We start from the raw sequence: 26,740 nt of genomic DNA, 5'->3' as shown, positions 1-26,740 counted from the left end.
TGCGTTTCTTCTGCATTAATTAATTTAGGTATTGGATTTGTTTGCTAGTAGGTTGTAAAATATATTACCTTCACGATCTGTAATGAAATGATCTAAATTTAATCTTAAATACTTAACAAATCCAAATATCCCACTGTGGAATCCCACAGCTACAAAGAAAATCCTCTTCAGTTCACGTTAAACAGCCTTGCTGTTAGCTTTTCTTTCCTAATCGTTTGCTACTTACTGTACACTCATTACGTTTCTGTGAGAAGCAGCTACTTCTCACTGCTTTCAGTCCCTGGCCTTTACCAAACATCCGTTTCCTGTGTGTCACATGACTCGCGCTCTGCTGTCATTCAGTAGCTCTTAGCAAAGCACGTCAACCAGCGTCAGATTTCTCAGGTTTCTGTACCTTATCCGACAATGGCAACACTGGTGGCAAACAGGGCGATGGATGTGAACGGCCTGGCAGCGGCTTCGAGGACACATACCCAGGCTGTGACCAGGAACTACATCTCTCAGCCCAGGCTAAGTACGTTGCTAATGCAAGCTACCAGCTAACAAGGTTGTTGTGTTGTGTTCGGTGATGTAGTTACGGTAGGAAACGGGATAACTTTGACTCAGTGTATAAATGTAGCATTTAAAATGGCACAAGGGACAGTATGTTTACGGGCTGCAATAGGTTAATGTGTAGTGTGAAAATATAAAGGTGTAAGATTGTGCTTAAGTCTTGGATATCCCATTGAACCGGGACGCAGCATTAGAGGGCATTAGCGTTAGCTAACTATCCACCTGTGGTGCTGTACACAGGGTGTTAAACAAACCAGCTTTTATTTTATAAATATTAATAATTAAATGCGAGTAATTCGGCAAATGAACCTTACTGCTGCTGTACAAGCTGCGTTTAAGAATATGTCATTTCTGTCAAACAGCAGTGTAGCCACGCTAGCATGCTGCCTTTCACCAGTGTCTGGAACTATTGATGAGATATACTCAGCGTGCGGGGATGTGTGGTACACTCAACTGGTCACGAATTTAAAATGTCATATTTGCGTCTTTGCAGTGTTTTACAGGCAGAACTATATTACACAGCCTGTTGGTCGTATGGGCCAGATGGAGGACCTGTCATGTGATCGGATCACATGAGTGAGGCAGCCCGTGGTCAGGGAAGCTGACGTTCATGCTCTCGTGACAAGAATTTCGACATCGCTTTTTAAAATGTTAGACACGAAACTGTAAAAATGTGAAGATTTACAGAGATCTTCTAAAACATGGACTCTCATGTGTCATCTGTCTATTAGGGATAGGCGTGGTGATACGGTATCTACACAGGGGCACCTAATATTGATATGTTTTCATTCAGTTAAAATACTGTGAGAATATTACAGACAGGAAGGCAAATGCAAAGAGATTCAGTCTGGCTTGGACTGACTGCAGTCACTGTTGACATTGTTGAAGGTTTGCAAATAATTTCAAAATCATGTTTCCATGCACACACTGTTCCCATTAGTCTGAAGCTCAGCTGGCTGTCAGCTGGTTGTGCAGATGTAATAGTTAAATGATCATTTCTGTTTTCTGTGAATTTCTATCTCTGCAAACAGCAACACATTTGTAATTTTCACAGGTTTATCACAGATCTTTACTGTATTACTGGAAACAGACTGCAGGTTATTGCCAGCTTTACCTCATGTGATTGATGACTGATAGCAGACTCTGTCTGTGGCAGGTTTTAGTCACCGTCTCGCCATGTTTGACAATCTTATTGTCAGCAAAAAACACACCAATCATTACAGCACGTGGCATATCAAAAATGTGACAATAATTTCATATTGTGAGTGAAATATGATAAAAAAAATTATTATTGGGTGTCTGGTGATTCCCATCTTTACTATCTATAGTTATTTGCTCTTATATGGTTGTAACTAAAGGTGATATTTTTATCAGCAGCACATCTGTTGCATATTTAGTTGTTTTAAGTTCTTAAACTCCCCGAAAGAAAATGGAAACAATTGAATTGTCAGTCCATTTGTTGGTAATTCATTTTTGCTAAAGTCAGGATTCTGGTGTAGGCCCATTTAAAGTTATAAAAAGTTGGACTGTGTTCTTCTCTTTGTGGAATTTCCCCTGCAGTCACCATCCACCCAGCTGGCTGTGGAGGAAACACAGGGACAGTAGCTGCACCTCAGCCCCTCACCTCTCTGACGGTGCACATGCAGGTTGATGTCGTTACTTCATCAGAAGCTAAAGAGGACAAATCCAATATTACAATGATTGATTTCTAAACCAAGTTGTGAACTTAAAGTGTTGCTAACCAATCACACAGCAGCTGTTGTGAAACAGTTCTGAAATGCTGCTTTTTGTCATCTTCATCAACATAGTTGAATTAAACAGGATTCCTAAAACAACTGTCATAAAACGCTAAGAACATATAAGAACATTTAAATGAGAGCAGAAATCTCTATGAACACATTAAAGCTACTAAAGTCTGGGGGTTGGTAAATGTTTTAAATTAATTAATTCATCATTTACATGAATAGTTGATACGTTAATATTTAAAAAGTCTGTTTTCCCAAACAAAAGTACATTTAACGCACATGTGCTCATACAGATATTTTAATAATATTAACTGAGAAAAGTTGATCTACAGCACAATAAATCATTTGAAAGAATACCAATGGGCTTGACCTCAGTATGCTGGATTTCCTTTACATTAATGTAGACATTTCCTCTATAATTTGACACACAAAAGGTACAAATGGGTGCATAAAACTAAGGACAACCTAACCCACACCAACTCTTATTATAACATGTTGTCACGACTGCAAAATGTCAGTTATTGATCATATGCCCAGTGTCTTCTGCTGATCCGTATCAGGGTTTGGAATAAACTACTCGGGGTTCTTTGCTTTAAGTCCAGGCCTGGTTGACAATGGTTGAATTCTGTGAAGAAAAGCTTGAAATGTTCCTTTATCTATCCTTGTTGTTTTGCCGAGCATTATTAGAGTTAGGGCAGCAACTATCGATTGTTGAATTCCATCGAGTAATCGAGTAATCGGATAGGAAATACTTGTCTCTTATTAATGGGCAGTAATAAATATTCAGTAATACATACATATGTGTGTGTGTGTGTGTGTGGGTTGTGTGTGTGTGTGTGTGTGTGTGTGTGTGTGTGTATATATCTCTATATCTATGTGCATATATCTATGTGCATATATCTCTATATCTATGTGCGTATATCTATATCTATGTGCGTATATCTATATCTATGTGCGTATATCTATATCTATGTGCGTATATCTATATCTATGTGCGTATATCTATCTGTCTGTCTGAGTCAAAGACCATATAGGATAAATATGCAGTCTAAACTAAGGCATAAAACATGTGTCTTTGCTTTGTTTCTGGAGGTTTTTGTGCTGCTGAAACAGATGTTATGATGGTGCAGACATTAGTTAATATTAATGATAAATCAGTGTCCCGCCAAAAAAAAAAAAAAGTGTACCTGGCCCATGGACATTTTTAATGGCTTTCAAAAGCTTTTATTTTTATGTTTACAAATATGAATGTAATGTAATTATTACAATATTTTATATTATTTGACTTTTAAAAATGTTACAAAAGCGTTTAAACGTTAATGGTCTGGTGCAACCATGCCCCCCTTTAGACTCAGCCCTGTTTCCTGCAGGTATGGCTTCCATGTAAAATGGGACGGCTGCCTACACTTTAAAGGTGGTGTCACATTAGGTTAACAGTTCATCTGCATATTTGAATACAACTTGTTGGTTACTGCAGGTTTTCTCTGTGTAAAACACACAGTGGTGGATGGAGCAGCTACAAAGTTTCTTTTCTTCAGGTCAGAGTTTGTTGATCAGGAGCTTTGATGAAGGCGTCCTGCGTCGAGTTTATTTATAATCATATTATTGGAATGACTCGATGAATAGTTGCAGGCCTAATTAGGAGCAGAGCATGAGGTTTTAAAAGGGTTTGTGCTGCTTCCACTTAGCTGTGTGATGTTGAGTCTTGGCTGGGCTGCTGCAGAAGCCCTGAGCCATGTGGCCAGAGAGCTGTTTTTTTTTTTTTTCTTTCCTGCTCTTTATGCAAGTGTCAGAGAAGCAAGCATGGACTAAAAGCCTCTCAGCAAACTGGAAGGAAATGACTTAATGGTGCTCAGGCCATCTGAGAGCTAAGCAGAAAGGATGCAACATGTGATAAAACCCATCTTCTAAAAACATTGAACAATCCTGCTTCTGAAATACTCTAATTTTGCCATCTTTTTTGTCTCATCAAACACATTACCAAACAGCAGCAGTCCACACTTATGATGAGGCAGCAATTTAGAGCTAAATGATAATCTCAAGTAACTGTTTGGAAAAGTGTGTTTCTCAAATAGTGCAGGTGCTGCATTCACAGTGTGTGTAGCCCTGCTGGAGGAGATGTGTGGTTTGTTTCCATTTGTCTTCAACATACTGCTTATATTTGGGAAAGGCAATGCCTTTGTCACAGTCTAAAGGTAGTGTGTGACATTGACTTTAGTGCAAAACCATTGAATTTATACATCATTGAATGTTCCAGTAATATAGGCCCATAAAATAAACCTGTAGTTTCTGGTGTCCTCTGCAGTTCATTTAAAATCCTGGAACTTGAACAACATGATAGTGGAGCTTGGTCTCAAGAGAACAAAGAGGCAAAGAAAGCATAATCGGCAGCATGGATGGGGCCAACTGTAACTTGGTCTGTTGGCGAGCTTTAACGTGGTAAAGAGATGTCTCTAAAATAACAGTGTCTCTTATGTCGTCTTTCTTCACTTTGTTACACAGAACTATCTGAGAAGTGCTGAAAATTTGAGTTGCTTTGAAGAAAATACTTGGCAGGTGATTGGGTTAACCATCCATCCATCCATTCGCTTCCGCTTATCCTTTTCAGGGTCGCGGGGGGCGCTGGAGCCTATCCCAGCTGTCATAGGGCGAAAGGCGGGGTACACCCTGGACAGGTCGCCAGCCCGTCGCAGGGCCAACACACAGGGACAGACAACCATTCGCACTTACATTCACTCGCACATTCACACCTAGTGGTAATTTGGATTATCCAATTAACCTATCCCCACAAGCTGCATGTCTTTGGACGGTGGGAGGAAGCCGGAGTACCCGGAGGGTAAAACATGGGATACAGACATTGGCTTGTCATGAAATTCTTTGTCGCTATGTAAGGAACATTACAGTCACTGTGTAAAGTGCTCGTCTAAAACGTGCCCATGATTAGTCCAACTGTGAGCACATGGCTACCTGGTAAGATACACGTGATCAGTGTATTGCGACCTTTGACATCTCACAGATTCTGATGCTGCAGGTTTCGTCTCTCTGACCAAAATTCACTGAACCAGCAGCAAAAGAAGATCCAAACTCCGCTTCACGTTTGGATGAATTCCCTCTGACTTTTGCTGTTTTGCTTCCACCACGATAAAGTCACACTTCCTGCACAGCTCTCTCTCTCTCTCTCTCAGTGTGTATGTGTGGGTCATGCTTTTATACTAGAATGTATTTTACCATGGGTAATGGTCAATTGGATCTGTGTCTCAGGCCAGTTTTGACCAAGTATGTAGGAGGGAGCTAAAGAAAACTCGTCTTTGTCCCTCTGCCATGAAAGGCTAATGGGGTTCTGTCATCATCTCGCTGGGTGGGCGGCGTGGACACTTAAGTTTGTAAATATGATGGCAGCAAACCACTCCAGTGTGAGCTGGAGGCCACCGCTCGATGACCCAACAGAGCCACATCCACATAAAGCAGAGATGGCATCCTAAGGCCACCGAGGTGAAAGCCTTTTGCCATGTGGCTTTGCTACAGGACGGCCTTCAGAGGTACAAGCAAAACGTTCTTTAACCATCCTAATGATGTTGTTCATGGTGATGGGCGAGTCCTACGTTTCTATACTCTGGTATAGGAAGGCCTGTTGGTGGGATTGAAGACATCCTCAAAGTATTCCCCACATCACCTGACTACATCCTTAGTTGAAGTCAGTAGCACCTCACCCACACTACACCACGTGAGTAGAACACCGCTTTCCTGCTTGGAGTCGCCTGATGGCTTTTGAGGTTTTGCTTCAGCTACCTCAAGAACTTCACTCCTCTTGGAACGCTGCCGCTGGGGCTGCCACAGACTAACCAAGGCTAATAGGGCTCCTGTAGCGCCTCCCTGAGGTGTCTGGTGTCCACCATACCACTACAACTGGCACCAACCTTCTTGCAGACACGTCTGTTCAGCCACCTCACTTTGAACTCAGAATGTCCCCAGCCTCCCTCGCAATGCTGTAGAGGTTCTGTTGAAGATCCTAATTAAAGATCTTCTGCACCGGGGCCTCTGCCAGATGTCCCGGACAGCTGGCAGCTCAGACTGGTTCCAGCCTGAGCTGTACGTTCAGCTGGCGTATCTTGCGGTGACCCAGTTCAAGGTTCGTACTTGACCACAGTTGAGCTTTGTTAGTATTAATCTCTGTCAGTAACAGTAGGAACATCAAGAATGATGCCTAATTTGACAATATTATTGAAAATAGTAAAAAAAAAAATATATTTTGGCTTTTTTTTTTTTAAATTTCCTGCTGTTCAAACTGTTACTGAGCAGTGATTCCAAAACCCACTGTACTCACCAAATCTCGAGCATGCTCAGCATCAGCCGCTGTTAGTTTAAAGGAAAGTCCAACATCACTACACTTTGAACAACGTCCAACCAGTTTAGGTTAGTATTTCAAGCCATCAAACAGTCTATAAGATCACAGTGTTGAGCTGGTTTTCCACTGCGATACCGACGTGACAGAGCTCTAAGAGAAGCAGCTTGAAAATCCACTCAGAGATGGAGCAGGAAAATAAACAAATAAAAAGGCTTTCTCATCAGACCAAGTCCTTTCTTTTAAGAGGCCTTTGTCTCTCTCATGTCAAATGCGACAAAAGCTATTAGCCCATGAAATGGCTTGTCTTTGTTTTAGTGGTGCATTCTGTCATTTAGTGCTATGAAAAGACATGGAGCAAGGCACTACATTTCTTTGTGAAGATTTAATTATTGGTAATAATGTAGTCACGATAAACAAATGTCTCATCTGTCACTATGAAAGTAATTTCTATAAAATCAATGTTATTTTTTGCAACAGTTCTATAATCCACATTCTAATTAGGTTTAAGCAGCTAGCTTGTCAGTAGGAAAAAAGACTCTTGCGTGGGCGTTTGCCATTCTTTTCATGAAAGAACATTAAAATGTACGCTAAGGATCTGACACCATTTCAGTCTGTTGCAAGAACAGAAACCAATCAGCACACACTTGTTTCACTGACCACTGACGGCTCACTTCCTGAAATTCCTCACCTTAAGAACTGGTGGCTCTTGTTAGAAGAAATGCAATGCAGGAAATTCTCCACTGCAGAACTTCCCATAAACCTAGGACTGTAAGATTAGCATGATTTTGTTTAGTTTCAAACACCCTGATGATTAAATGTGTAGTGACGCGAGTGTGCCCCAGCTCACAGCAGATCTTTACTGTTTGCAGGACCTCCTTTACGAGTGTGGCCTCTTTTGTTCTCTACTCGCACTCGATACTTTCTGTTTATTGAATAGTTCAGTTTCCGTTTCTTTTCATCACTCATTTTATTGCACATGATTACTTAGAGTTTTGAAACGCGCTGCTTCCATTTCTTGTTTGTTTTGACAGAAATAGTAAATGTGTATATTTTTCATGTAATGATCCCTTAAAAAACGTGTGTCTTGTAATTTATTATAATAATGCATTTAGGTTCGCAGATAGCCTGGGGTGTGACAGCTGTCATAGAATACAGTGTGTTTGGCTTAGCTTGATGTTATAAAAGCGTGAGGGTGCTGCACATAATTAGCACTGAGTTCTGTGGGAAACCCGTCTTTGTCTACAGGATGTATTTGGGAACAGCTTGTAAGGGCTTCTTTGTTGGACCGCTCTGAAGCCTCTGTCCCAGACCTTATCTTGACTCTAGTCTGGGACTACCCCGCAGGATGTGTTTATGTATTTTGAATCTTTTAATTCATTAATGCTTTTTTTTTTTTTTTATTTTCAAAAAGGATTTCTTAAGTTTGTGTAAATTGTCTTTATTTGTTACCTGCTTAGAATGATGAAAGAAATAAATTGAATGGAAAAGCTAGCACAATAAAATGCTCTTCATCTGCTCCAAATAGCAGGAGGCTGTTGCTCTGTCAAAGCCCAGGCGTCGAGCTATTGTAAGTAAAGCACTAGGCTATCTGTGTGATAACCAGCTGCCTCTCTGTATAGTCGCTGGTTTTCCGCTACTAGCAAAAAGGCCCTGCATACAAGAGACCCCACTCTGTTAGAACATTTGCTCCCGGTTCATGCCTGATTACGTTTCCTCCCAATCAGTGCAGTGTGGTAGGAAGTCGTCTTTATATGGAGTACCTGTGCACCTGCAATGTTAAAAGCCTGCCTCATTTTCTAGTGGTGTCAAACCCAGATGCTGCCCACATGTCAAAACACAGATTGTGTGCTGATTGGTTGGTGAAGATGTGCCTGTGCCCGTGGCTGTTTTGACACCCCGCCCCCTGATTTTAAAATGTTTTCATTTTTTTTGATTTATTCCAAAAGTCTGTCATTGGTTAACAAAACATTCAACTTGTCCTTCATCTGTTTGCTTCATTTTAGTTGCACTATTTCATTTCCCCTCTCTAATGTTGAAAGCACAAAGTAGTTTGCGCAGGATAAAAATAATGTCAGGATATTTTTCCAGTGCTTGAACTGCATCACGGCACAGTTGGATGAAACATCACATTCTGATCTGTAGAAGCAGACGTTGATTCCACTTCATGATGCAAAAGCCAAGCAAGGCTTTCCTCCCAGTGTGAGGACTAGCAGTTACAGCTGATGAACCACACTCGTTGTAAATAAGGGGAGTAAACAAAGTCAAGTATTAATTTTGGTAAGATCTACTGATTTGGGTTTTCTCTTTTGAGAAAATCAAAAGGATCATGTGCCAGTAATCATCATGCTAAAGCCCGAGTCGCTCTCTGGTGCCTCCGTCAGAGTGAATGTTAGGCGTGGAAAATGCTCGTACGAATGGGTGTGAATGAGGCAGAATGAGGTTCGGGCTGAAACACACAGACAGGAAACACTGTTCATTCGGCTAAAACGGTGTGTTTTAATGGAACGTTTAGCAGTGTAGGTTTTTGGTTGATATGCAGTTCCATGATCAGCAGACAGGCTTGGGCTCCACCGTCGGAGACTGTGGCTGGCAAAGGTAGATTGCACTCTGCTCCACAGTGTTGGTGAAGTCAGCAGGACCACCTGCAGCACGTTAGGCTAACCCTCCAGGTCACAGTTGATCTCTGCTGCTGCAGCTCGAGATGCTGGAGCTGCTGTGGAGCTGAATGACATTAGCAACTGTTAACAACAGCAACCTCAGAATAAAGTATTCAGCTGTTAATTTTGATGCGGTCCATCAGGTGCGGTCTACGTCTGTAAACAACAGGCCAGCTGATTCAGAGTGACCGATAGTTTTGGTAGATGTGCTGGCAGTCTGCGTCGGGCTAACTCGTATGAATACCATTAGCTGTGTGTGTGTGTGTGTGTGTGTGGGTGTGTGTGTGGGTGTGTGTGTGTGTGTGTGGGAGAGCTGGTCGTAGGCTTTAATCAACTAGCATTCCTATGTCCAGTGGGGCTGTGGGAATCCCGTGAAGTAGAGGCTAAGACGTGATTGTGAGAGTGCACATCACAGCAGCCACTGCTTTGTAGCCCTCGCTTATTGTCAGAATGATGATGCTCCCCCATTTCCATCCTAGGCCAGACTCCCCCTTTCCTCCCTTCTCCTCCCCTTGAGTTCCCCCCCTCTTTCTGCTGGGAAATTGAATTGTGTTGGAATGCTCTGTGCCTCTTTTCTCTGGCACTTGAATGGGCTCTTTAGTATTTCACACCAAGGTGTCCTTCAGGGTGCGAGGTCAGGCTACCAAAACAGCTTCTAGTGGCGGATTAGGACCAATTAACATCTTTGTACACAAAGGGCTCTGGCAGCTGAACAGGCTGCAGGGTGACCCACGCTGCTGTTGCATGCCAAACCAGGGGAACGCTGTACTTGAGCTGAAGTAGCAAAAGAGGGGTGGAGAAAGTTTTCTAAACCTATTGGGAAATGTTGCTACTTCACACCTCATGAACATATAGCCCATTGATGAGTCGTTACCTTGTGAAATGAGAGAGCAAACCACTTATTTTTTTTCCATCATCACAGTTATACATAAGAGTGTTCCCTGAACTGTTGTCTTTTTTTCTTCCCCTTTCATGTAATGATGGGTTAGCGTGTTGGGCCAGGGTTAGGCCTTTAATCCGACTGGAGCTGCTCATTCAGAGCCTGTACACACTTTAGACTTTGTGCCACCGAGGCGTCCGTTTGTTGTGATCGACGAACGCCACGAAGGCTCGTTCTAACGTTATGTTAGTACTGATACAAGTTATTTCAGTACTTGGTAAAAATTAAAATTTGATTAAATACTCTGACTTGCAGTACCAGCTGTTTAACTCTACCTAACGATGTAGGTTGAGGTGAAATAACAGGATCATTCCTGTTTATTTGCCACTAACCTCGTTACTCTTTGACACGCTGTGCAGCTCCAAAATGTCTCTGAAATAATGCTGTGACTGTTTTACCTGATAGGACGTCGACCATGACAACACACCAGACTTGTGGATTTCTTGTTACATAGTAACATTTTCCTTGCACCATTATTATTGCCTCTGACTATAATTACCCTGATGCATCTCTTTTGAGGCCTGTCAGCAATTTCTAGTTTAAGTCTGTGCTGTGTTCATAAACATGGCTAATCTGTTAGGGTAATGCTGATGCTATGAATATTCACTGGAATTGTCAAATAAAGCTTTTTTGTTATGTAGTGTAAAGCGCTTTGGGGTCCATAGGGACTAAGTAAAGCTCTAGAGGGTGGGTAGATGCGTCTCTAACAGCATCACCATCAACACAGGAGCAGCTCAGGGATGTGTCCTCTCGCCACTGCTCTACTCCCTCTACACTTCAGACTGTGTGGCCACCCATGGCTCCAACACCATTGTGAAGTTTGCTGACGACACAATGGTGTTGGGTGCCATCTCCAACAACGATGAGGCGGCCTACATGGATGAAGTGAAGAATCTGGCATCGTGGTGCCAGGACAACCACCTCCAGCTGAACGTCAGCAAGACCAAGGAGCTGGTGGTGGACTTCAGAAGGGGTCAGCACAGAGACTACAAGCCCATTATCATCAATGGAGCTCCAGTGGAGAGGGTGCAGTCCTTCAAGTATCTTGGTGTCCACATCTCCTCAGACCTGACATGGGCTGCCCACATTCAGGTCCAGACCAAAAAGGCTAGGCAGCGCCTGTATCACCTACGACAACTGAGGAAGTTCAGGGTCTCTCCAAAGATCCTCAGGATTTTCTATACAGGCGCTGTGGAGAGCATCCTCACACAGAACATGACATCGTGGTTTGGGAACAGCTGTGTGAAGGACCAAAAAGCTCTCCAGAGAGTGATCCGTACAGCAGAACGCTGCTGCAGGATTGCTCTCCCCCCGCTTCAGGACACCTACACCAGGAGATGTCGGACTAGAGCAGCGCAGATACTGAAGGACCCGTCCCATCCTGGCAACAAACTGTTCCAACTTCTGCAATCTGGTAGAAGGTTCCGCATCTTCCGGGCAAGGACAGAGAGACTCAAGAGGAGCTTCTATCCCCAAGCCATCCGGGCCCTAAACACACACACCCGCCCTCTCACATCATCTATAATTGACTGAGTCAGGACTCTTCCAGACACTAAACCAAGGCACAATGTACATTTCAATTCCTTTAATTTTAAATATGTTTATATTGTCTATCCTGTAAAATAGTCAGATGTCTATTCTTATTAATGTACAGAATTCACCTGCTGGCTGCTACTACTGCACATTCACCCACTGTATATACTACATATATATATATATATATATGTGTGTGTGTGTATATAATATATTATATATATAGATATATTATATATATATATATATTATATATATATATATATATATATATATATGTATATATATATATGTATTATATTATAATATAGATATATAATATATATATATAATTATATATTATATATATGTATATATATATATATAATATATATATATATATATATGTATCTATATATAGATATATGTGTGTGTATATGTGGTGTGTGTGTGTGTATGTGTGTGTGTATATTATATATGTGTGGTGTGTGTGTATATATATATATATATATATATAGATATATATAGATATATATATATATATAGAGATATATATATATATGTTCCTCCTCTACACCCCCCCCCCCCCCAAATTTTTGCACATGTCGAGGAGCGTGTCAGGCTACATTTCACTGTGTGTTATACTTGTATAACTATGCATGTGACAAATAATAAAGAACCTTGAACCTTGAACCTCTATACAAATACAGGCCGTTTACCATGTGACTGTTTAAGGTTTAAAGTATAAACATGCCAATTATTCCAGGAATGATAATGTAAAATAGTTCTGGGAGCTGTCAGTCGTCCTTGTCAGGAGCTACAGATTCACCGTGTGACGTGCTCTCCAGTTGTACACACTTGAGTTGTTTCCCTCTTTTTTTAAAGGGCTGGCTGTGTAGTTACACACTCTGCCATCATGCATGTGTTTCAGAAAAGCATAATGACTAAACATAGAGCATGCATCTCTGTAAACAGAATATTGTTTTCTGCTGTCAGATTATGTGCACTATACACAGCCAGCAGGTTGTTATCACAGATACATGTTGGCTAGTATGTACTGGATGCAGACGACATTAAAATGGTTGGTTAAGTGAGGCCGTGTTGTTCACAGGAATGTTTTAGCTGTAAGGTTAATGAAGAGTGCCTTTAAGAGACTGCAGGCTTACACAGTGTGTCAGTGTTTTGGAAACGCCTTCAATGACCTATTTGAGCATTTGGAAGCTTTCCTTACACGCGTGTTCATTTCTCTAAACTGCATGTGTAGAATGTCCTTACAGATCTGATCCAGAGTTATATTTCTCTTCGTTTTCTACACCAAACAATCTGAGCTGGAAACCTTTCCCAGCTAGAAAGTATCACTGCTGTTCCTTTGTATTTCAGTTATGTGTCAGGTTTATGTGCAGATGTCAGGCGTTGTTGATCGGCTGTGCTGGCTGTCAGGAGGGCGGGGATATCCGTGAGGTTTGATAACACTGGGATTCTCTATACTGGTTCAGTGTTCTTTTATTATTTGGTCAGAGTGGTGCTCTGTCGTGTTGTTTAAGGAAAGCTGTATATTAAATGATGAAACCATGGACTTCCTGCCTGTCAGTGGGAAATGAGCAAAGCAAAGGTCATCTGTAAACCCCCCCCTCGCGCTGCAGTGCAAGGCCTTGTAGAACAAACAGAGACAACTTGAGTCATTCACTGGAAAGTGGACCCTGAGGCAAGAACTGAGATAAAGGCTGTTTGGAGTAAAACACATTTTATTTTGGAGAGGAAATTTTATTTATTTCTTTATTTTTTGTGTTTGTCCTGCCCTTGGTTTTCATCATCACACTTGAGCCATCTTTTATCGCGCTAACTCAACAGTCTGTGCCCCATCCTCCCAGCACCACCTCCCATTCAAACCTCGTGTTCGACACACAGACGCACACAGTGTGTGTCTGACTAATAGAGGGTAAAATGCAGGTGTGTGTGGGAAATGGCTGCAATACTGTAGCGCATTGACAGGTTATTTTGTTGGCCCCTGCCTAATTAGTGGCATAGTGGATGCACCCCGCTAAGCTTTAGTGCTTTATGTTCGTAGCAGTCTGCTCTAATTTCCCCGAGCCTTTGATATCAGCCCAGAGATTGACAGTTCACACATAAAGAAGAACAGCAGACCCTGATAGAAACAATGCCGCCACCTTCAGTCCCCCACTCCAACGCTCCCTGCATGTCTGCATTTTACCACCCAGCTCTACAGATGTTCAGAGCAGAGGAATGGCTGAACATGATTTGATTGTAATGTTTGCATGGCACATTTTATTGCTTACTTCACAGAAGCAGGACACTCTGCTGCTCTTATGTGGTCTGAAAGCAGTTCTGTTCAAACGCTCCTTATTTACACTTTGTAATATTACCGTCATTTATGGGTTTGTTTAACTTATTGTCTGCTGCCACACTAGAGTAGAGGCTGCCTGCTTTTGGATTTTTAAAGCCGGCGATCATTGTTAGGTGCAGCTCTGCAGAAGAAACTGAACGAGTGGAGTTTTAATGAACTCGCTGCTTCCAAAAATATTCCTTCATTGGGTGTTTTTGATAATAGTGATGGAGAACAGTGTGCAGCACAGTGCAGAGGGTTACACTTGAGATGGGCGTAGAGCACAGTGAATATGTGGACAGTAATGCTTAATGTGGTGTTGTCGGTGACGGCAGTGTTTTTATTATCTGATTGAAAGAATTCGGATTAGACTGAATTTATTTTGACTCTCATGGTAATGACATCAGCCCTGCATTTGCTCTGAATGACCTGGATTCTCAGTCACATTGACCATCATCATCATTATTATTATTATTATTATTATTATTATTATTATTATTCAGGGCACAGCCCTAACAGGTAAGCACCTTCATACCCACACCAGATGGAGACCCGTCCTTGAGTCTGTTGGAGGTTACTTCCTGTTAAAGTGCCAGATGCTGCTCTCTAATATTCTACAATCGTTGCCTTACGCTGACGAGACTGTTATGATAAAAAGGGTAATTGAATTAATTACAGGTGATAAACTGCTTGTGTGAATGCTGTGTACAGTAAAAGGCTTGAGTACTGCAGTAGAGTAGAAAAGCATTGTCCATTACTGTTGTACTGATGTTACGCTGCAGTCGCACACATTCAGGGAGATGGCATTTTTTTCTGTTTTTATAGGATACTCTGACGCCTTCACACGTTGCAAACAGGCACACAGCTCCTCACCTCACTAACAGCTGAAGTATTCGTATCACACTTTAGGAGGAAAGTATTAAACACTTATTGATGTTTACCTGTCCAGTTTAACTCTAACAGCTGCGTCAGCCGTCTTCTTTCGTTAACGTAGTGGACTGTAGTTAATAACTGGAAAAATTAGTGCGAGTGTTTTTGAGATGTTTGCTATTCTCATGTTGCAGGATGGGATCAGAATCCTTCTTATGGTATCAAAATGGTATCGAGTATTTTTGTGGATATCAGTATTGAGTTTGAAATTGTAATATTGCGATAACCCGAATATGAAGTATTTAATGTATATTTTTTGAACATCTGCTCCGGTTCTCATGAGTCGTGCGTTTTTATTGATTCGTGTGATTGATTGTGTGACGGTGTAATCGAACAATGTAAAATTCCTCCATTTCTTGACCTGACATTTGGCTTTTTGTGACATTTTAGGGCTGAAAGTGCAGTAAAATTGTTCTCACAGCAAAAGGTCAGCCTGCGGTGATTAGCGGTTTTGGCTGTGGAGAAGTCTGCTTATTGCACTGATGATAGGTGGCTTGCTCGCTGCAGAAGGAAATTGAAGTATTGTGTGTTATTTTCCTGTTCTGCTGCCTGTTGAGGTTCAGAAATGAGTAACCCGTCTCTCTCCTATTCCAGCCTACTCCACTGTATCGGGTGTAAATGGACCCCTGGTGATCCTGGATAATGTGAAGGTAAGGCTGCAAAGAAATTCTGTTTTTATCAGGCTTTCTGTCCGTGGTGCTGCTAATACTCGTTCATCTTTTGTGCAAATCCTCTTACAATATGTATTAATTAGGTTGCAAATAGTGGCGCTGTCGCTCGGTAAACTCCAAATGTTTGTAGAAGTCAGTATAAATCAGCACTTTACTAGCCGGTGCGCTCTTTTATAATAATGATAAAAACGTGTTTTTCTGTTGCTGTAGTAACAGTGTTGGATCTCTTTGAATTAGTTCCCCAGGTATGCTGAGATTGTTCACCTGACCTTGCCAGACGGTACCAAGAGGAGCGGGCAGGTCCTCGAGGTGATTGGAACCAAGGCAGTTGTTCAGGTAAGAAGTAGTGAGTGGAAACTAAAGCATATCAGCTGACAGCCTCTGTGCTGTAAGCTCTGTGCAGTGTGCAATTGCATTTTGCTATCCTTACTTGTGCCCATGCCCCAATGTCCAGTTTGTTTGATTAGTGCTTGATGATCGTGGCCTGCTTGAAAGGTGGGCCCAGGTTTGGTTCGGTTGGACTCAGGTAAGGTACATATGGCTTAGCATGGATCTTCATCCTTCCTCAATGACAGCTTACGCCATTAAAATTGCTTTGTTATACATAAAAATACTTTTCCAGTTAAGCTGCCAAATACATGAAATGATAAGATGATATGGGGACCAAAGCATACACAAAAATCCAAACTTGGTTGGGCACCATTCAAGGTCCTAAAATGCATTCATTAACCATGCAAACACTGTAACTTACTATTATGTTGTCTGAATGCTCCATAGTAGCAAACTAGCCTTTTTCATACTAGCCATAATAACCTGACAGAAGAAAGAAATGTTCCATGCAGAGACCAACAGCACCTCATACAGCTTTGCATGGTGGTTGGTTGTGACATGATGGTTGAACCAACCAATCAGCAGATATAAAGAGGTTATGGTTGGAGGTGCCTCACCAAATGAACATAAAACTGAAAAAGAGCCTGGCACAGCCACCACACGAATCTACAAACACAGACATGCACCATGAGCGCACACAGCCACACAAAAGAAGGGATAGCACAGCTGTAGACTCGACAATGCAACATCAAAGGAAATTGTATCTACATTTAACATCATCATGATCAAGTAGTCAATAGTTCAAAATAGCTAAACTGCAATTTAACTTACTACTGATAATTAGAGCAGGAGACAACAGTTGTAGGTCTTTGATCACTGTGCTGTAGTTTCATTTTAGCAAACATGTCCTTGTAGAGCACCTAAAACAAAGGCTGTGCATATTTATTTGTTCAGGCAAACAGTGACTCTCATAAACCAGCACTGTTTGCCTAAAGTGAGCATTCCTATCCATTTTTGTAGTATTTGCATTTATTTATTTATCTATTGCCTTTGCTGTCCGGCACTGTAGCAATCAGAATTATTGTCTGAAGGCCAAGAAACATGCCCAACAGATTTATTTTCCTAAGTGGACCATTACGGCTTCGCTGTACTGGTCCACTTGATTGTCATATTTCATTTCACCTTTATTATTTATTTATTTTTTACTTTCACATTTTTAACAATAGAAACAGACAAGACCGGGGGATAGGGAAGGAAAAGACGAAGAAAAGAGAAGTTGGGAAGAGGCTGAACAAAAGGAGAGGGAAAGAAAAATGGAGGGGAAGAGAGACGAGAGAAAAGACACACAAAACCCGCTCGATCACCTGCTGGGGAAAAAAACAAGCAAAAAGGGAGCAACGCTGTAGGAAAACCACAGCGACAACCTAGATAAGCATAAGGAACAGTAAATAATAAATATTGAATGTTACTGAGCAGCACACAAAACCGACAACGAACCATATGTTTAGAGGCAGCAGCCAAGGAGGTTACAAGGTTTCTCCATGTAACTGTCTAATAGTAGGTGTGGGGAGCCATAGCCCTGCCCCCCAATGACATTAAGCAGGCATGGAGTAGATCCAGGCCCCAGAAATCTAGAGGCCCCCCAGAGCACGAGAGCCCATGGAGGACCACCAGAGGGGCAGTCGCACCACCCACCTAGAAAAGAGCTGAGGAGAGCCGCAGGCGGGGGGGTCACCCAGCAGCCACAAGGGGCTGCAGCAACGTGCCTGCAGACTCCACTGGTAGCCGGCTATGCCAGGGTGGTCTGAACCCCAGGCTTAGAGGCCAGAGATCTGAGGGCCTCACACACCCCTGAAGGGGCCCGACCGAGCCACAGGCTCCAGGCCCTGCCAAGGAGCCGCCGGGAGTGAGCCAGTACACGCCAGAGTCCCGGACACCAAGAACCACCAACGCACCGACGGGTGGTGGCATCAGACACCAGCCAAGGAGTGTGGCGAGGTCGCAGCACATGGCCCCGCCCCTCCCTGAGCCTGGTTCTGCTGGAGGTTTCTTCCTGTTAAAAGGGAGTTTTTCCTTCCCACTGTTGCCAAAGTGCTTGCTCATAGGGGGTCATATGATTGTTGGGTTTTTCTCTGTATCTATTATTGTAGGGTCGACCTTACAATATAACGCGCCTTGAGGCAACTGTTGTTGTGATTTGGCGCTATATAGATAAAACTGAGTTGAATTCCCGGCCCCCACACCCCAGACTGCAAACAGAGAACGGGGATGTAAAGAAGCACTCCCAGAACCCCAAATCCCCAAGTCTACCCCAGAGCCACGCAGGGGCAGCTAGGGTTACCAAGTCAGTAACCTATGTCTGCCGACACAGACCCTCCCCCAGGTGTGCTGCACGCAGGTCCCAAAAAAACACCACCCAAGAGCCACCAGCGTTCCATCCAGGTCATGACCACAGCCCCTGGGTTGTAATTATCAAGTGTATTGCCTTGACTATGTGAGCAGTTGTTAGAAGCCCACCTTGAACATCCATTGACTGTATAGTGCACTCTATGTAGTATTTTATATTGTATTAATTGTAGACTGGGATTCCTAAACAATTTAAGTTTAAAGGGAACTCATCCCTGAGCCTGAGTCAATCCATATTATGGATTGGAGGTGCTGAATCTCATTCCCACAGCTTCATACTCATACTTCCAATGCAAGCTGGAGGCCATCAGCTGATCAAGCCAACAGAACCACATAATCCGCTAAAAGCAGAGATGAGGTTCTGAGACCACCCTAGTGGAAGGCCTTTGACCACTTAGCTAGCCCCATAAATTCCATCTATAAAAATTACGAACAGAATGGGTTACAAAGGGCAGCCGGGCAGAGTCATCACACTCCGGGAACAAGTCCGACTTATTGCCAGCTATGCGGACCAAGGTCTTGCAACGGTTGTAGAAGGACTGAATGGCCCGTAGCAATGGGCCAGACACCCCATACTCCCAAAGCACCTCCCACAGGACACCCCGAGGGACGCGGTCAAATGCCTTCTCCAAGTCTACAAAACACATGTAAACTGGTTGGGAAAACTCCCATGCACCCTCAAGTATCCTTGAGAGGATAAAGAGCTGGTCAAGTGTTTCACGACTAGGACAAAAACCACATTGTTCTTCCTGTATCCAAGGTTTGACTAACGGTCGGACTCTCCCTTCCTGCACCCTGGCATAGACTTTCCCAGGAAGGCTGAGTAGTGTGATCCCCCTGTAGTTGGAACACACCCTCCGGTCCAACTTCTTAAAGATAGGAACCACCAGCCCGGTCTGCCAATCCAGAGGTACCGTCCCTGATCTCCAAGCAACATTGCAGAGGCGTGTCAACCAAGACAGCCCTACAGCATCCAGAGCCTTCAGGAGCTCAGGGCAGACCTCATCCACCCCGGGAGCTCTGTTTAACTGTCTCAGTGACCTCACACCTAGAGCTGTCCCCCTCGTCCCCAGACTCTGCTGCCTCCACGTTCCAGTGGGATTAAGGAGGTCCTTGAAGTATTCCTTCCACCGCTGACAATGTTTCTAGTCGAAGTCAGCAGCTCCACCCGCACTATAAACAGTGCAGGTAGAGCACCGCTTTCCCCTCCTGAGTCGCCTGATGGTTTGCCAGAATCTCTTCGAGGCAGTCCAAAAGTCTTTTTCCATGGCCTCTCCGAACCCCTCCACACCAGAGTTTTTGCTTCAGCTACTACCCGAGCCGCGTTTCGCGAACTCTGGTACCTATCAGCTCCCTCCGAAGTCCCACAGGCTAACCAAGCTCGGTAGGCCTCCTTCTTCAGCCTGGCGGCTCCCTTCGTCTCCGGTGTCCACCATTTGGTTCAGGGGTTTCCACCACTACAGGCACCAACTACCTTCCGGCCGCAGCTCAGTGCAGCGGCTTCGGCAGTGGAGGTGCTGAACATGGTCCATTCGGACTCAATGTCCCCAGTCTCCCTCAGACTGCTGTTGAAGCTCTGCCAGAGGTGTGAGTTGAAGATCTCACGAACCGGGGCCTCTGCCAGGCATTCCCAGTGCCCCCAAACGTATGCTGAGGGTGCACTGTCTGGCATCCTCCCCTGCCACCTGATCCAACTCACTACCAGGTGGTGATCAGTTGACAGCTCACCCCCTGCCTTTACCCGAGGGTCCAGAACATGTGGAATTGCTCATTAATTCTAATCTTATCATTCTCTAATAGCACCAGGCTAAGATTAATGTTAACCTAATGCATAATCCTGAACATTTCAGCATGTAGCAGCAGCTTATTTGAACCATGTATCAACCCTCAGAGACTACTGTGTAGTGTCTGTAATTGTTAGTGAGGGGAGGAGCTCAGTGCCGGACTGTCTGCAGCTTTGCCATGTGAAGTCACGCGTCAGCTGACGGGAGCAAAGACAGCACTGTTGGTGTCTGTATTGCAAATGAGTTCCATATTAATTCTTATATTGATTAACATGTAAGCATTGAGGGATTTGTTAATGAATTAATTTTTTTGTCAACCCTGATAATCACTATCAGTAAACATGTAACTAGACATGCTGAGGATGTCTTTGCTACCTTTCTGTGTTGCTGCAGGTGTTTGAGGGAACATCAGGTATTGATGCCAAGAAGACAGCATGTGAATTCACTGGTGATATCTTGCGTACCCCGGTGTCAGAGGACATGCTAGGTATGATCAACACGATTTAATGATTAAAATACCATAGCACGCTGAATTAATGTAGTCAGCTTTTTTCCTTGTTACGCTAATTTTTAAATAAACTGTAAAATCAAATAATTAAATCAAAGCTTTTATTTTAATGTTCTTGAATCTCAATCACTGTGACTCAGTACAACACAAGGTTACATACATTTGAATGGAAGCAAAAAGTAGAGATGCTTTTTCTTTTTTGAAGTATCTGTCATCATTAACACGAGTTTATAATTGCACTTTGTGCTACTTTACTTTGAAGTAAAGTAGCACAAAGTAGACAGAATGTGCTTGCAGGTCTCATCTCATTAAGCAATGATGTAATGTCTAAATGCCTCCTTACCAAAATATTTCCTTTTATAGGTCGTGTGTTCAATGGTTCAGGCAAACCTATCGATCGCGGGCCGACTGTTCTGGCTGAAGATTACTTGGACATCATGGGTATGTTAACCTCTTACTTTCCTGCTGCTAAGTCATATAAGAATGCAGTGTCATAAACGGAAACTTCATTTAGGTACAATGTCCTAAAAAATCACCAAATAGTTATTGTTAGGGTTTTATTATTATTATTATTATTATTATTATTGTTGTTGTTATTATTGTTATTATTATTAATAATAATATTGACCAAAGCTCACTCAGCAGTGTGTTCTGAACTGTTTTACTGTCCCAGGTGTGAACATGAGTGAAATACCACAATAACATTAATAATTTTTTTTTACTCATTCATTTTTTTGCTAATACAGTTAAGTGTCCTTTTTAATAGTGTTAAACTGTTTTCTTCAGCCTGAGTTCATTTTGTCTCCTTAACAAATGAACATTTCAAGAACTTTAGCTTCATTTGTGAGAAATGAAATGTTTTACGTAAACCAAACGTCAATGTTGGTTTACGACACCAACTGTCTGCCATCTATAATCCAGTTCTGAGATCCTTCCCAGGCGCCTTAACGCCCACTCACATCCTGGGCCATCTGACCTCAGGACATCACATGATAGGGTGGGGTCAGGTTTCACAATGAGCTCACCCGAAACCCTGGCTGATTGGGACCCACACCCGCTTTCACACCTTGGCTCATGTCGATTAGAGGATCTTCAGGGGGTCCTTTGTCCCTCTGTGGGGGGAAACTCCCACTAGGTTTAAATCTGGGACTCTCCACCATTTGACCTTAGAACTGAAGAAGCTTCTCGGATGAGAGGTGAAACATCTTCAAGCAACTTAAAGAAGTCCAGACGCTTTTCTTTCCAAGCTCCTTAGACTTTAACAGGAAATGTTTTTATTTTGAAGTTCAGGAAATTATCCTAGCATTCTGCTACTCGCGGAATAGCAAGTAAATGTTCAAATGTTGAGTACACAACAGACATAAATGCCAGTCTGCTCTCATTCTGCAATCAATTTATTTATGAGCACATGTACAAACAACACAGGTTGATTAAAGTGCTGTACACAGTAAAAGGTAACACAGACGAAGAACAAAACCAAAGCTAGTGAGCAAAGCTGTGTTTCAGATGGGTTTTAAGGATGTCGAGTGTTGGAGAGATCCTGATATGAGGAGGCAGACTGTTCCAAAGTTTGGGGCCGGTCTCCTCTGGGCTTTAGTCTTATCAACCTCTCAGCTCACCCATGTGTGTCAGTTTTCATGGCTGTTTTGGCTGAGCCATTTAAAGTTGGCTCGGCTAACGTTATGTCAGGTTGGTGCATAAGATGAGCCATCGTGTTCATGAAATTCCCAGAGTATTTACATGTATGTAATAAAATATCGATACTCCGTGTCCGTGTGTTGAGCCAGTATTCCCAAATATCACTATGCTATAGATTTCTTTTTTCCCATACGCTACAATAAACCCAACCAGTCAAACGTTTGGGGTCCTACAATCCTACATTTACCATCAATACTTTATCCACACAGTGCATTGAATATTAATGCTGTTGTAAAAGGTAGAAACAGTAGATGTTACTTCAGTAATCACAGCCATGGGTCCTTTTTTAAAGTGATCTGGAAGTATTTAAGTCCTTTCTTCTGGAACAGTCTTCCATAGGTTGGATGGATATGATGGTCACTCTTTGCATGTCATGTGCTCAGTCTGCATCCATAGGAGCTTGATAGGATTAACCCTAACCTTGGTCAACAGGACAACACCTAACCACTGCTTCTCTTAATGGTTTATACTTAGCGCCGTGCTGCAGCTCGTGGTCACACTACAGGGCCACAGTGGCGCTAATCCTGTGGCAGCTACACGGTTTGACATGCTGTTGTGAAATATTGATAGATTAGTGCCGGTGAACCACATGAGTGAGAGTTCCTGAGAGCAGGTCTCTGTGCACATCCTTGGATAACCCCATTCAAAGTCACTAATGAGTTGTGACTAATTCTCTGCACCCCCCATTGCTCATGGCGGTAGACCAGGTTATCCACTAATTGAAAGGCCTGTCAGATGTTTTCTGTGCCAGATACTGACCTGTGTAAGACGTCTGTGTTTGACTTTAAGCAGGCGGTAGGACTGGGAAAGTGCTCTATAAGTGCAGTTACCCTTTGATCATATAGTAAGCAAGCAACAGCTTAATTGGCAGAATTCCTAACAGTCATTTGTCTAATGTAGCTGTTGTCCTTGCACTATTATTTAATTACTGCAGCTCAGAAGAGCGTGTTGAAACTGTAATAGGAAATATTTTCATTGACTCAGTATGTAGTCACTGTAACTAGAATGTAAACTATGCTCAGCAGAGTTTTATTGGAGCACATGAATGTACAGTTAGCTTCCACAATAACACGATGTAATTGCTTCTGATTGTTCACATCAAATTAATAATCTCACTTTCCATTTAAGCAGTTGCACAGCCTTTTACTTTCTATCACCATTTCCTTACTACGTTTTTTCTGTTGCGTGTTTTGTCTGGTCAAGTCTGTGGGACTGACCTGTATGATGAACAGTGAAGTGTGCTATTGCTTCCTTTGTGTCCAGCTGAATACGTGTTTCTGTCTCCCAGGTCAGCCCATCAACCCTCAGTGCCGTATCTACCCTGAGGAGATGATCCAGACTGGCATCTCAGCCATTGATGGCATGAATAGCATTGCTCGAGGACAGAAGATCCCCATCTTCTCTGCCGCTGGGCTGCCCCACAATGAGGTGAGATCAGCATACCATTTTATTTCTTTAGTGACAACACCAAGAAGTCTCAATGCTGGTAAAATGCTGGGCCACTAGGTACCACTGGAAGTGCTGAATATCTCTTTTTATCTTTATTGAGAATCAATCCCCATCGTAAACACCAGAGCATACCTGAGTATTAGCTGATATAAGTGTGTTTAGCATTATGTTCGTGTAGTGTTTGGTGTCTCTGTAGTGGCTTCAGAGTGAACTCGGATAGCATCTTCACATGATGCCACTCGAGTCAGTGTCAGTTTAGGCAGAAGACTGAAAATGAGGTGACCCTTCCCATTGCATGTAGTCTGTTGCAACAAGAATAACTTCATTAAACCTATTGCATTACTTCCTGTGTTCATTTGGTATTGCAAGCAGATTTTGATAAGGAAGAAGTGCATGGAGTAAAACACAAAAGTAATGTGTCTCTGTCCGGTTTGTAAGTCTGACATCATTAGCTGTTTCTGGGTCCTAAACTCTGTCGCTTCAGGTCCCAAAGTCAAACGAACACTGCAGCATCACTCAGAGTTAAAAACTGTCTAAATTCTTCCATCTTTAATAAAATGATCAGCGTTGCTGCTTTACCAGGTGTAACAATTAAGTTTAGCATCCAGGCATCCATGAAAACAGGATTTATTACATTATTTATTAACAGAGTTAGAAGTTAGCAGGAAGTTAGCTCGCTAGCTTCTACCTAAACATGATATAGCATGTTCTGACTGAGAGATTTCTGAAACAAATTCAAACGTACAGCTCTGCTGTCACTTCCAACATAAATGAAGACAGAAAACTAAACAGCACTGACGTTTGTAGGGTTACTGAAGTTGGGCTAGTTGGTATATAATGATGTGCTACGTGATCGCTAGCTACACAGCTATGTTAGCATAACATTAGCACAGTGAAGCTGGAGGATGAACGCCAACTTTTTTCCACTCGATAAAAGTTAACGTGACGGTTCCTGATGGTTAGAGACAAATTCAGTCGCATGGCAGGATGCTGTAAACGGACCAAACTTCAGCCAGGAGAACAACTGAGATAATCCATCCACAATACCAGGTTAGTCATTCATATACTGCTGCTGGGCTGCAGTTACATCGTATGGGTTTAAAAACTGAGCTTTAAAATGAACAGTGGTAATAAAAACTGAGAGAGGCCGACAGTGATCATTGCCTGCTTTAGGGGCTTGTTCAGATTAAATAGAACAAGATTCAAAGCATTAAAACATGTTAAAAACACAACAGCCATAATAAATTCAGAGTAGTGTGGTTCATACGTCCTCACTTAGAGACCAGATATGGTTCGGACAGTCTGCTCCTTAGTTTGCCAGATCACCAGAGACCAGAGGAGGTTAAAGTAGTGCTATCCACCCACCTAATACGTGCTCTGTGGTCCAAATAACAACAATTAGAAAAACCCAACCGACACCAGGGAGTTTATGTCCCACTTCCCGCATACAGAAAAAGAATGCGGTACTAATGGGAGAGCACCATTTATATACAGTGATGGATGGGTTATCATGGAGTGGACAGATATTACAGATACATTTACAGCCACTTACATACTTTTTTTATTTAGGTATTTATTTAGGTGTTTATGTGTAAAGGCTGAGGAGAGGAGATAAAGTAGAATTTACTTCAAACAAACAGAAGCAGCACTTTGTTTTCTTCTCTTTAGAGATGAGAGTAATGGATACGTCCTCCTCATCCTCACTCATGTCAGAGTTCAGACGTGGACAGCTTGTGTATTACATTATCGTTACATTTGTTACAAATGTAACGATAATGATTATTTATTACATTACTGATAAAACAAGATAAAAAGAATTGACCTCAGGCTGCTGGTGATCAGTCACCAATCATTAGTGCAGCCCTCGTCTTTAGTCTGTCCTTTTGAACCTTTGTCTCTTTAACTCGCAGCTTTAAACTCAACTTATTTCATCCCTGTACTCTGGGAGGTCATGCTTTTACCAAACTGTTGTATCATACCAAGAACTCACAGCTGCTTTGAATACACCAAAAACTTTTTGCTAGCTCAGAGGTTTAAGCTACATGCTTTGGGATATGTTGAGGTCCAATTTTGTGGAAGTCTTTCAGTGGAAATGTTTAACATGAGTAAGTGGGATGATTCATGAGTGGTAGCTGTGGTCCTTCTGTGTCACATGACAGCTGTTTTGTTTCCTTTTTGGAAGTTTTTGTGCCTCACAGTGGAAATTCATGACTCAGTTGTAGTGTGTTCATGTTCAGACACTTCACAAATGTACTACATCCCCAAATATCCCTCTGTGTATAAAGCTGAGTCAGGTTCAGTGTATTCAGCTCAAGAGCACCAGCTTTATTGTTAGGATTTGATCACCAGCCTAATTTCTGCTCTGTGGACTTATAAGCTCTGTTTTCACCAAATAAACCCATCATTCAGAGCCATGCTGCTAAACAGGTAGGGCACTTAGAACAGACCACAGCACCTACAGCATCCACAGCATCCACAGCATCCACAGCACCCACAGCACCTACAACATCCACAGCATCCACAGCACCCACAGCACCCACAGCACCCACAGCATCCACAGCACCCACAGCATCCACAGCACCCACAGCATCCACAGCACCTACAACATCCACAGCACCCACAGCACCCACAGCACCTACAACATCCACAGCATCCACAGCACCCACAGCATCCACAGCACCCACAGCATCCACAGCACCCACAGCATCCACAGCATCCACAGCATCCACAGCATCCACAGCACCCACAGCACCCACAGCACCCACAGCACCCACAGCACCCACAGCACCCACAGCACCCACAGCACCCACAGCACCCACAGCATCCACAGCATCCACAGCACCCACAGCACCCACAGCACCCACAGCAC

The 26,740-nt window shown here is 42.8% G+C and overlaps 1 protein-coding gene across 1 annotated transcript in view; it reads left to right on the top strand.

The window, feature by feature from the left end:
- The first annotated feature begins 297 nt into the window (after positions 1 to 297).
- Positions 298 to 26,740, top strand: part of atp6v1ba (ATPase, H+ transporting, lysosomal, V1 subunit B, member a) — a 39,725-nt gene continuing 13,282 nt past the window's right edge. Inside the window, exons 1-6 of the mRNA XM_040033862.1 lie at positions 298 to 514; positions 15,620 to 15,675; positions 15,934 to 16,032; positions 20,610 to 20,703; positions 21,088 to 21,165; positions 23,711 to 23,850. Of these exons, the coding sequence (XP_039889796.1) occupies positions 406 to 514; positions 15,620 to 15,675; positions 15,934 to 16,032; positions 20,610 to 20,703; positions 21,088 to 21,165; positions 23,711 to 23,850 (576 nt within the window). The 5' untranslated portion in view covers positions 298 to 405. The remainder of the gene's footprint in view (positions 515 to 15,619; positions 15,676 to 15,933; positions 16,033 to 20,609; positions 20,704 to 21,087; positions 21,166 to 23,710; positions 23,851 to 26,740) is intronic.

Source organism: Simochromis diagramma, unplaced genomic scaffold (genome assembly GCF_900408965.1).
Source record: "Simochromis diagramma unplaced genomic scaffold, fSimDia1.1 OVJJ01000176.1, whole genome shotgun sequence".
Taxonomy (NCBI): domain Eukaryota; kingdom Metazoa; phylum Chordata; class Actinopteri; order Cichliformes; family Cichlidae; genus Simochromis; species Simochromis diagramma.
This window is presented reverse-complemented; position numbering and strand designations above follow the sequence as displayed.